The following is a 12,859-nucleotide window of genomic DNA, read 5'->3' as shown; positions in this document are numbered from 1 at the left end:
ACATATCAGTGAAGCGAGCCATCACCAATCGGAGAATATTTCATTGACAAAGTCTTATACACAAAGCTGTGTGCGGGCCCTTCGGAAAAGGCAGTGTAATTTAAACAAATTCCACTGCCTGTCCTCATTATTACTCTTCCAGTCCCCTGTTTTTCTCTTCTTTCCTTTCCCCCTGTGTAGAGTAGCAGGCTGGATGACGTCTCCGCATTTCCTGAATAGACTCTCCTGTCTTATGTACATGGCGTTATGTACATTGTCGAGTTCATTGCTGTTTCTGCATGCTCGTATGACGTTATTCTTGGGTGGGACTTCTTAAGCTGTCATAATGCCATCATCGACTACGCACGAGCTAAAGTTGATTTTTGGCTGCTGTGTGACACATCATTTCACGACGCTCTTCATCAGCCACCTAAACTGGAAGTGGGCGAGGACATCGACAAACCGCCTGACTCTTTTTCACTTCTCCCAGTCTTCTGTGGTGCAGTCACCCATGCTACCCCACGTAGCACAAAAGAGATACGTAACGTTTTCGTAGCGTTTATCCAAGACAATAAAAACCGGTTAAAGAAGACACGAATAAGAAAACTTCGTTGGGAAAACGTCGCATATGTCTGCTAATGTCCGGCTTAATTACTCTTTTGAGGCGATCTAGCACAGGTCTGCAAAACGTATTCGAAAAGCTGGTCGAGAAATAGGATTGGGAAAGACACAAATAATCCCTTTGCCACAGCTTTCGTAACCAATTTCTAAACGTTTTTAGGACGTTATGAAAAAGCTGGTCTAGAAGTGGTCTTGAAAGGTTTACGATAATCTGAAGCGAATTTTCGCGGGTGCCAGGGGCGCGATCGGACATCGTTGTTCAAAACGCGAGTTCACTTTCGCCTCACGCGACTGGCCTATGCCGCGCCGACGTCGTCAGCCGCACCCGTCAGCATGGCCTAGGCCAATCACGTGAGGTGAAACTGAACGGGCGTTTCCAACAACGATCTCCAATCGCGCCGCGGATGAGTAGAAGCGTCGGTGATGACTGTAAGAGCCATGGCGCAGTGCCAAGCACTGTTCCCCGCATGGCCGGCGCATCCTCTACCAAGTCACATGAAAATGAACCTGTTAGGAATAATGAATCCTTAATACCGCCTTTAGTAAGCTACGATGCTTACAACCAAAATGGGAATGACAGCCTGCAAAGAACAAATGGTCACGTCTTGGCAGGTGCCCTGACCAAGGCATTCATGCCAAGAGTGCATGAAATGAGAACATTGTGACCAAGCAAAAACACTTTATTAAAATGTAATGCTTATGCAAGGTTTAAGCAAAATGTGTGAGAAATGCAAATAGAAGTAAAAGTACATCAACAATGACAAAAATCGCAGAAAGGAATTTGTAATGAACTCGAAAGTGAGCATTCCCTAATTCCAAGTACACATACAAAAATGAACAGAAAAACATGGAGTGTACTAAAGTTTCTCATTTATCATAGTAAAGAGCACGTGCTATTAGATGGACTAGGTTTATCCTGAAGTGACGTCGGAGCGAATGGAAGCAGTAGACTGAAAAATGCAAGAGCTTGAATCGGATGGTAACTGCCTCCAAGCAATGTTACCAATCAGCTAGAAGCTTGAAATGAGCACAATAAGAAATACCACCGCATACCATCATAAAACAATCCTGTGACAGAAATCAAACATTGCGAACAAAGCAAAATTGGAAATATTGCCTTTAGGATATATCACAGAAGGTAATGGCTAGAAAAAGAACTATACAACAAAAAAGCAATAAAGTGAAACTAGTACAGAATACTTAAACGGGGGAGTCAGTGTAACAAGTAAGCACTACTGTAGTACGGTGAACGATGAGACTGAGTAATGCTGCATCTTTCCACTCCAGAACATGACAAATGAATATGCAAGCCTCATATTAGAAACCTACATAAACATGGAAATAAACTGGAATGCACTGGAAGCTGCATTTGTGTAACAAAGGAAGCAATGGTCATAATAAATAGTAATTGGTTTATCTAAAAAGCCCCGTACAATTTGCAAATAATAATTTGCAAACCACTAAATACATTAATTAGCCCACTGAAATGTCACACTTTGCGCACATCTCCAGTCTCCTAAAATAAACAAAGCACTCTGAATGAGAAAAAGGTTTAACACATGTAGTCCAGAGCCAATTCTTAGCCAGTTCGCCCACACTTTCACATCCAAAAATATTTGCCACGGAGTCCAGGCACAGTTCCACAGATGTTTACCAGTTCACCTCAACTTTCACGTCCAAAAATATTTGGCACACAGTCCAGGCAGAGCTTCATCGACGAACAGCTTGAGAGCACACTACTGATATTCTGCAGTCCCGCTGGAAATAGAACAGCCGCACATGGTGGTAGTAGTTTCAATGTAGCCACACTTGCTGCCTTGGACAGGTAAGCCCAGATATCATCTGCACTGGTGCTCCATTTTGTCGAAGTAGACACATTGATGCACTACGCTGGAAGCTGAAATGTTTTGAATGCACAAGCATTGGCTTCACCAGAAAGACTTGCCCGCATACCACCGCTGGCATATATATGCACTTGCTCTTGATTCAGTAGCATTGAACTTAAAGTGTTCCCTATGTGGGCGCCATGTGTAATACCGGTGTCACACAACCACTCTTTATCGCTATCAAGCCCGATCCGGATCGAAAATATCGATGCGATTCGCTCACCCGCCCAGCTTGCGCAAAGGAGCCAATCACGACCAAGAAATTCGATTTGTAACGGACTGGATCGCGGTCAAAAGGGCCCCGTGTGAAACCGGTATCAAATAATGCACAGACGTACGCTAGGAAAATCTGTTGCACAAGGACAAAGAACTGCGGCATGCCCTGTTGTGCGAAGCGCGCGAACAGAACACAAATCGAAAAACAAAAAACCGCGCGAGCTCTTCGCAAACTCCATGTGCACACACGGCACCCGCACGAACTCAGCAGGCGGCCGAATAAGTAAAGCGTGAAGGGCACACAGCGTTCAGTCCGACACATGTCCCAAACTGCAAACAATCGTACTTCCTGGAGCATACAAGTTATTTTACACCAAGGGCATACCCGACTCACGCACGCAGTATCCACAAGCGAGTTATGCAGCGTGTATGCTGTATCATTCGCCAAGTAGAAAAATCGATAACAAGCACAAAGCTACAAGGGGCTCAATATATTACTACCATTTGAGGCGTCAAATAAAATTGAATTTGGCCGTTTCATATATTGCACACAAGCTCCCCGTAAAACCATGAAATACCCATCATGTGGGTAAAGGGAGCGAAAACACAATTGAGAACCTGAAGCACAAACGATAAAAGCACGGTATATATGGTGCACGCAAAATTCTGTCAGTGCGCAGAAGCGCGAGGTAATAGGGCGGGCACTTGACCTTATCTCTTGGGATACTGTACTAGTACTGCATCATTAAAAAAAACACGTTTGTACAAGTTCTCTTGTCTGCAACACTCTTGCTAAACGGGAGACTAAAATACCACGATGACGGCTCTATTGCGGAGATCGACAAGGTGCGCATAGACAGCAATTTTGCCGCCTTTCTTCGCATTCTGCAAAATACGACTTTCTTGTTAGGATCACGCATAGCGGCCGATCCCGACGCTAGGGACACACAAGCACGATTTCGTCCCTCTAACTTTCGTCCTTATACTGCGTTTAACTCCTTAATTACAGCGTTATTGGAAAGGCGCCTCACATAACATGACAATGAACTTTAAGGGCTGATTAGTGCCCTCCACTCGGCACCCTCCAATTGAAAACACTAACTGATTTCCAAATGAAAACCACACAAACAGATCGCACAACCCAAACTAATCACAGAATGTCGTTTACTTGACGGCAAAACACTGCAACACTTACATGTCAAAGGGCAGTGGCAGCACATTCAGAACAGCCGCAAACAGACCACAGCGCCATGCGAGTGCAATAACGCAACTATGCCCGGCTTCACGAATAACGTGGCCGCCTTGGTCCCATGCCAAATGAAAACACTACCGATTTCCAAATTAAAACCACGCAAACAGATCGCACAACCAAACTAATCATAGAATGTCGTTTTCTTGACAGCAAAACACTGCAACACTTGCATGACAAAGGGCAGCGGCAGCACATTCAGAACAGCCGCAAACACACCACAGAGAAATGCGAGTGCGGTGACGCAACTATGCCCACTATGCCCGGCTCGCCTGGCCTCCTGCGGCATGCTGCCCGGCATCACGAATCACGTGGCCGCCTTGGTCACATGATGTGACGACGGTATCGCCACCTTGCGCAAGGTTGGATCGCGTTGATGGGTTGTTGAATATTGTACAAGCCGCTAAAGAGGCTGACGTGCCGTGGTCTGGCGCCTTGGTGTGCGCGCCTTGCGTGTCGTGAGCATTGCACTTTTGTAGCTCTCGACCCGTGAATTATGTTGCGCAGAGCCGGATACCGCACGTTCTTCCATTGTTCTTTAGCCCCTCCATCTGCAGCAAGAGTGGCGAGCTGGAAGTTGCCACTGGACATTCCGCAAGGCCTTTCAGTTTCCTCTCTCATTTCGGACGCTTTCCGCTTTCAGTGCCGCGTCATTGTGGTTACAGCATGTTAAAAAACAATCGCCGCTTCTATATAGGTGCGATCACACCACCCTCTGCGCCCAAGCGTGGCAAGCCTATAACGACGAGTTTCAGAAATATTAAAGCGAATAGCTTTCTGTCTCCTCTCCGTCGGACGTTTTCGTAGTTGAGTCGTCGGTGGTCGGTCGTCGGACTGTTGATCTGCAAGGAAAACGCTCGCGCGTTCGTTCGTTCACTCTCACGCTAACTATATTTTGCTCTCTCTCTCGCTCGCTTTCTCTAGCGTTCTTTTGTTCGCTCGCTCGTTGGGACTAATCGCTTACATTAACAACCGTCGACGATGGTTTCTGAAAATTTTTTATGTACAGTGTGCTCACAGTATAGAATTGGTTGCCACACTTCCTACGATGCAACGTTACCAGAAACGACTGTACAGATGTGACCCTCCGTTGGCACCAAAAGTGATGTTCGCTTATTAACTCGATACTTTTATTGATGCTCCATGTGACTTGCATGATTTAGCGATCTGGAGCCAGGCTCCAATTTGTTCATGGGTCTCACGGGGAAGCGCGTTGTTTGATGAATAATGTACGCTTACTGTATTGCATATGCATAAAATATCACGTAAAATTTTATATGAAGTTAAACACACACACACACTACATATATATATATATATATATATATATATATATATATATATATATATATATACACATATATATATCCAAGTGCTCGGACTGTTTATATTAAAACTGCAGTTTTCATCATTCAGACGACTGGGCACGAAATGTTTCCTTTATACGCACTAAAACTGTACTGCACTTGTGCCTCAGCAGTAAAAAACATTGAGCAGTTCAGCGGTAAGGTATTCACATCACTGCATTGTGAATAAGAGGAAACACGGCAAAGCTGCCTTGTCCAGCGGCAATTTTGAAGCATTTGCATGCGACGCTGCTCATTTTCGAGTAGCTCGTTGTCACATTTAGTGATGACACTTTGATATGCCAAACACACTGGAAGGAAGCGGGTAGTCATACAGATCTTTCTTCCTGTTGAAGGCTCGGCCGGCTACCATTGCCGTAAGGGCGGCTTGGATGTTTCTGTACTCGCGCTCCACTTCCTCTTGGCGCAAAACAGTTCCCCTTCGGATGCCACGTTCATTTGCAATCCTTCGTCTCTTCTGACGTGAGGTTAACACCACAAAAGAATTTCTTTTTCTTGCCGCGCTCATTCTGATGTAGGTCGAATAGAGGAGCAATTGACACGGCGAGTTCTGTTTGATAAGCGAGGAATTCTCCCGCCAAAAACGGCGCTGTCGAAAACGTACCCGGTATGCTTGATAACTAAACAGATAGAGCGAGTTATGTGAAGTCATTTTTAAAACGTATTCACCCGTCGTTTTTAAGCTGCAGTTGTGACACAAGAGCTGCAACTGAAGTACATACAGACGCCAGCGCGGTCGTTCTTGGCACCGTCCTCGCCAATAAAACTCTGGCTACTCTAAACACGACGTCGCCTTTGTGATTGGTACGCTGACAGTAGAAGAATATAATTACAGCGTGGCTGAAGAAAATAGCTTGGCTCTAGTTTGGGCGCTTGGCAAGTTCCACCCATACTTATGCGGCCACCCATTTGACCTAGTAACAGATCCCCCCCATGCTTTCTTGGCTCGCCATGTTGACAGATACATCTGGCTGTCTATCACGCTGGGCACTCCAAATCCAGCGGCACAATGTTCGCGTACGGGCACTGACAGAGGCGCCCTGTGCCGTTCACCTGTACTTCTTGACTCGACCTGCGGAACTACTTGCACAGACTCTGTGTCATCCATTGCTTTGACCTAATTTGGCACCGAACAACGTCGTGACCCCTGGACCACCTTTCTTTTCACCTATCTATCCAGATCATCAACGATCCATGTATCTCAATCCCTCCTACACAAAGTTGTCTATGATTATTAGAGTACTTAGATGGACGGCGTAGATGGCTAATATATGGCTACTCGTCATTGTGCGCAGCTTAATGTCACAAATATATTCCTCCTTTCACGACAATACGCAATGTCGCCACGCGGGAGTACTTAAGGCACAGGATCGTATTTGCTATCGCTACTACTGGCGGGGGATGAACACTTGTACGAAAGCTTGTTGAGTGATGCCCTGACTGACAACTTCACAAATTGGCACATTGACAGCGCCTCTGACGCTTACAGCCGCATCCGTTTCCTGTCAAAGCCTTCGATCTGGCCGCATAGACCTCTACGGCCTGCTTCCAACGACACCAGATGGCAGTCGGTAGATCATAGTTGCTGTAGGCCATTGGACACACTACACTCTTAGGCAAAGTTACACCCTTTGGCTTGCCCCTTCTGCCACACAACAATAATCGTTATCTGCCTTGATGCGTTTCCTTTCTTTAACGCTGCGAGCGCGGTACTTTCCAATAACGAACGGCACGCGCGTTATCAGCATAGAACAGTTTACACCCTTTGGAGTGCCCGTTCTGATAACGCGCGTGCCGTTCGTTACTGGAAAGTTCCGGGCTCGCAGCGTTAAAGAAAGGAAACGCATCAAGGCAGATAACGATTATTGTTGTGTGGCAGAAGGGGCAAGCCAAAGGGTGTAACTTTGCCTAAGAGTGTACGCCGAAACTGCTACTTTACCAATTGCTACAGCGCGGAAAGTAGGCACTTTCATGCTACGACGATTTATCCTTTGACATGGCGAGCCTTGAGAACCCCTTTATGATAGAGGTTGCTCGTTCCTCTCTGATATGGTCGAAGCTCAGCTTTCGATTACCACATTATTCATCGAATGAGCACGGCACACCATGCGCATACTAAGGGGCTGACCGAACGGTTCGACCGTGCTCTCAGTGATACGTTTGCGACGTACGTGGCACCTGATCGTGGTAAACTGGACTGCGTAATCCATTTTGCAGCTTTCGCATACAACACCGCGATACAAGCTATGGAAGCTAGAATTTCCATCTCTCTTTCTCCTTACGGACGGGAGTCTTCGCATACCATAGACGCTATCCTTCCATACCATCCTGACGTTTCCGAGTGTACGGAACTGCCCTACAAGACGAAGAGTGCCGCCAGCTCGTGCGAACCCTTTACATCGCAAAAACAGCAGCGCCAGAAGGAAGGCTGTGCCGTCTCACTGCCAAATTCCACGTGTGCCCAAGGGTATCTATATGGCTGGCTTGTCCGTTGGCAAACTCCTGAAACTGTAGGGCTTTCCTCGAAACTCCTCCCAAAGTTGTAATGGCCTTACTGGGTGTTAGAGCTAGCATCCCCGGTGAATTCTATAATCTAACCACTTTCTCCATCTGATGACATGCATAGGCGTTCACGTCACCTCCTCCACATGAGGCGTCTCAAGCCGTACTATGACCTTCTGCGGCCAAACTCTTAGGCCGCCAGGATGGATCTTTTTCTGCGGGGACGATCGTTAAGGAGAAGACGCACCTCTGTGCAGCAACGTCGCCAACGCTCGACTCCCTCTGCTGGCGGTGCTGTTCACTAGTGTCTTTCGAGACAGTGCCTCACTGTTCGTCGTACTCGTAACATGCTTGAAGGACACCTCCAACAAACCTCCTATCAAGGAAGACGGAGAACGACGTGGTGTTGTATACAAATGGGCTTAAAAGCCGGAGAATCCTTCCCAGTTTACATAACAGTGTTGTTTCACTTGTTCTTTGCCCATCTCAAAACCACACGCCTCTGAAAACCACATGAATTTGTTCCTTAGGAATGGAAATCGTCTAAATAAGTGCGCAAATCTGCAGGTTAGGTTGAATAGCTTCCACGCTTATTTTCCTTAGGCGATTCACATTAAGCAAATAACTGGGAAACCAAACAGCAGTTACAATATCGTAGTGAGAACATGGTGGCCAAAATGAGAACAATGTGAAATCAGGAGCAAACGTTTCGACAAGTAAACTTGTCTTCTTCAGTGCCACATATGCTTTCCCCGCCACAGTATATGCAGGTGGGGTTTTTCTAAAGGAGAGAGCGTAGTGTGGATAGGTGCGCAAACAAGCGAAGTTATGTTAGCGGCCAAGATGTAGAATTGACAATAAAGGAGTGTTCACAAGGCCAGTGACACGGTCGTCTATCGATCATGTGCCAACTGCCGTGTCTTAGCCGGCGTGTCAACGACCTGCACAGCAGCCCTCTATTACCTGTTTGGCTGGTGGTCGTGGCCTATCGTGTCTCTGAAACAGATAACAAAAAAAAGCCTCAGAAGCCGGTGATCCTGAAAAAAAAGAACAACTGAAATGGAATAAATAAATAAATAAATAAAAGGAAGAAACCGAAAAAAAAACTAAGTAACCAAACAACGTGTTGTTACTTATAGCTGGAAATTTAGCATAGCGAATAGAAAGCTCTCTTGGAAAGATTTATGCCTTATTCCTCGAACTTATGGATAAGGTACGACCCTGTGTGTTTTCTTTCTCGTTCAGAACGCAAATTTGGCTATAAATCTATATCTTAAGTTCATCAAAGTTATGACCTGATTCGTTGAAATGCTCGGTGACGGTCTTGCGAAGCTTTTTAGCTGTGTCCGCGCGATATCCGTTTAATCTAACGTTCATTGATTGTCCCGTTTCACCGATATATTCTTTCTTACAGAAGGAACATTCACGCATATAAACCACATCCGAACTTGTAGGAGTGAAGATAGATTTGACTTCGTGTCAAAGGGTGTTTTTAATTGTCATGTCACTTTGAAGGTGCCTGCAGGTATTGCATCTGGGGCGACAATATGCTTTTGTTACGGGGTTTGAAGGTGCCTGCAGGTGTGCAGTCAAAACTCGGGTTATGTATAAACTCCATGCGTATAAAGCAAGACCTTAGCATCACTGCACCTGGCGACCTGATACAGCCAACAGAGCCCAAATTCGCGACGGCACGGCTTTAGAGTAGCTCTTCATTGTCACAAGAACGACGTCTTAATCTAAAATTAAATATATTTTGCCCTTTTTCCCAATTCTGTTTACCAATCTTCACTCCGTTGTCTACAAGTGCGCAACAGTTATTCAGTGTAATATTTCTCTTCCAGCTCCGATCTATGCTGGAAACATCGAACATCATGGGTCGCATTGGCACCGTCGAAGAAGCCGCCCGTGCAATCGCTTTTCTGGCCTCGGACAACGCCTCATTCATCACAGGTCACTTACTGCCGGTCGATGGAGGCAAACTCCTAGTCGGGCCAATGGCGGCTACGCTGGCGGTAAAGAAGGGTGCAGATCTGCGTACCGCCAATTGAAATTACCAAATCAAGCACAGAATTATCAACCCTGCTTCTGTGCCCACTATAATAAAGATAAATAGCAATCTATGAGGTGTCCACACAGCGTAAATTCTAGACAGGACTCCCTAAAGATGCTTCTATTAACGAGATTTAGTCCTTGGCAAAGAATGCGGGCTGTCTGTAGGAGATATTAGACACAAAATAGTAAGAGATAAATAGCCACGGTAAAATAATATTCAGGTTGCAACCAATTTTACATAGAGCGAAAAAAAGTTTCAACAGGTCCCGGAAGACGGTAATACTGGTTTGCGCGGAACCAATTTGAACTTAGGAAAACCCATACCAAAGTATTACGGTGCGACTAACTTCATGAAGAATGTCGACGGTAATGCTAAAACCAATCAAGCAATGTAGCGACAGACCATATTCCTGAAGTGAATATTATTTAACCCTTCTATTGGGTAACTCTCAGCCTTTCGTTGCAACTGCTATATACCACGTACTCCGATATTCTTCCACTTTGCTATAGCACTCGTTTGCCAAGGTAGCCCGTCACCATGGAGGCATGACGACGACTGTATGACGCCGACACAGTGACGATGAAATGACGAAGAAGGAAGGATGTGGGTGGAACACCTACGGTGTGTAACAACAACGGCATGGCGATAATGCGACGTCAAGACATAAATTATTATGCTGGTATAACAGAGCCAGACTACTAGACAACTTGGACCAATGGGTCAGGATAAAAGGTTTGACTACGACAGCATGACAGGAAAATTAACGAAGCTGGAATGATGGCGAATGAAAGACCACGACGGCATCGCTATGGCGACATGACATCAAATCCATTGCCACTGTATGACGACGATGTGTGGCGACGACTGCACCACGATTCTCCGATGATTAAGGTAGAATGACGAGAATGACGACGACCAGGAAAGCATCTAGACCACGATCCCTTACCTAAGTACAAAATCTGTTAGACAACTTGAGCCACAGGGTTGGTGTTGAACTCGTGACGACCAAGGCATTGAGTGAGTGAGGTTAAGGAAATGGAATGACGACAATGGAATGACCACGACGAATCGCGACAAAGAGCACATATCTAGTGGAGGCTCAAGCAGGTAGGCAGTGAGTCAGTGTGTCGTCGTAAGAGGATGGATGGATGGATGGATGGATGGATGGATGGATGGATGAATGAATAGATAGATAGATAGATAGATAGATAGATAGATAGATAGATAGATAGATACATAGATAGATAGATAGATAGATAGATAGATAGATAGATAGATAGATAGATAGATAGATAGATAGATAGATAGATAGATAGATAGATAGATAGATAGATAGATAGATAGATAGATCCTTGGCCTAATGCAAACAGCGCAGCCCTGATAACAAGTGCTGCTATAGCCTTTCGCCAAGCCACTGGGCTGGACGCACGGCTTTAGAGATGCTACAACTCTGTGAATTTGTATATACGCATCTCTTCCTTATACCATCATCATCATTCATCAGCACTTTCCCTTTCCGTAACAGTAGCAGCTCAGCGCAAGTTATAGCTCAGGCCGACCGCTTTCTGCATTTCTGTAAATAAATTTATATCTCTCTAGATTGGCAGGCAGGCAGGCAGACAGACAGACAGACAGACAGACAGACAGACAGACAGACAGACAGACAGACAGACAGACAGACAGACAGACAGACAGACAGACAGACAGACAGACAGACAGACAGACATGCTAACGGCTGAAGTAGACAAAGAATGATATTCGCGTACGAAGTATTCGACACCGAATCGGGACCAGATAGAACCTATTTGGGATAGTAATCCAACCGACCAGACTACTTCAGCGCCATAATAAATTCATAAATAAAACGTTTGAGGCAATAACGCGGACCAGCCATTAGGTGCCCTATAAAACATGACCGAAACTATGCCACAATGACTTTCCACTGTTATGGATTTGTATTGATTGAGATAGCGACAGGACACCCGTATCACCGCAGTCTAACCGAGTTCTGTAGGAGACGTATACACCAGCGAGCTCCAAGTTCGTGCTTACCTAACAACACACTATCAACTACGTCAACGCTGCCACTGTCAACGCTGCCGCGGCGAAAACGTTCCATGGCATATGAAATGCGTGGCTGTGATGGTTCGTGGGCACAGGTTCTCAGATACAGGTAGAAAAGTCATAAACAGGACAAAAATTTATCAACGACAGACGGCAACAATTACACTTTTGATGAGCTAGCAAAATGCCGAACTATTTGCGTAACGGTCCACGCACTCCACGGCTCATATGAGTTGTTACAGCACGTGTCCTTACTGACGGTACGATGAGTCTTCGTAAGATGGTCACTCACAGTGCTTGGTGACGAAATCTGAGGCGTCGGCGTTCCCAGACTTGTAGCGAAGTTCTACGACGAAATCGTACAGGCGGCCAGTGCATAAGTACACCCTGAAGCTCGCGCGACCACACGGCAGGCCCAGTGCCAACGCGGCACTGCGGCCACGACCACAGCAGGTGGGTTGTACCGTACCATTTCACGCGGCTTACCTGAACATCGCACTCTCGACCAGGGTCAGCTGCTACCGCCTGGCTCGAACACTCGTTCACTGCTGGAACACTACCGACTCGTCCATACCTTAGCTCTGGCCTTCAACACTAGTTTGCCGCAGGATACGACAGTGTCGTCCCGGTTGGTCTGGTAGCACGGGCTCGGTGTGTGTTGTGCCTTAGGTTGAGCCTGTACACGCCATGGCTAGCCTGGCGGCGCTAGCTCAGCCGTGTTACGTTCCCAGAGTCACGCGCTTCCGTGCACGCTCCTCTTCAGCACATGCATTCACTTCTTTTTCTTCTTGGCTTCCGTTGGCTTTTCCAGGTAGCCATATCAGTTCTTTATAACAGTCGCACACCGGTGCCTGCGAGAGCAGAGAAACGCTTCATACGGCAACCGGACTCCTCTCTAGCGCATCTTTCTGGATATGCT

At 46.2% G+C, this 12,859-nt stretch overlaps 1 protein-coding gene across 1 annotated transcript in view; it reads left to right on the top strand.

Annotated features, from left to right (window-relative positions):
- LOC142571159 (3-oxoacyl-[acyl-carrier-protein] reductase FabG-like) overlaps window positions 1-9,931 on the top strand; it is a 104,775-nt gene extending 94,844 nt beyond the window's left edge. The window contains exon 9 of the mRNA XM_075679437.1: window positions 9,665-9,931. Within this exon, the coding sequence (XP_075535552.1) occupies window positions 9,665-9,871 (207 nt within the window). The 3' untranslated portion in view covers window positions 9,872-9,931. The remainder of the gene's footprint in view (window positions 1-9,664) is intronic.
- The last annotated feature ends 2,928 nt before the right edge of the window (window positions 9,932-12,859 follow it).

Source organism: Dermacentor variabilis, chromosome 2 (assembly GCF_050947875.1).
Source record: "Dermacentor variabilis isolate Ectoservices chromosome 2, ASM5094787v1, whole genome shotgun sequence".
Lineage (NCBI taxonomy): Eukaryota > Metazoa > Arthropoda > Arachnida > Ixodida > Ixodidae > Dermacentor > Dermacentor variabilis.
This window is presented reverse-complemented; position numbering and strand designations above follow the sequence as displayed.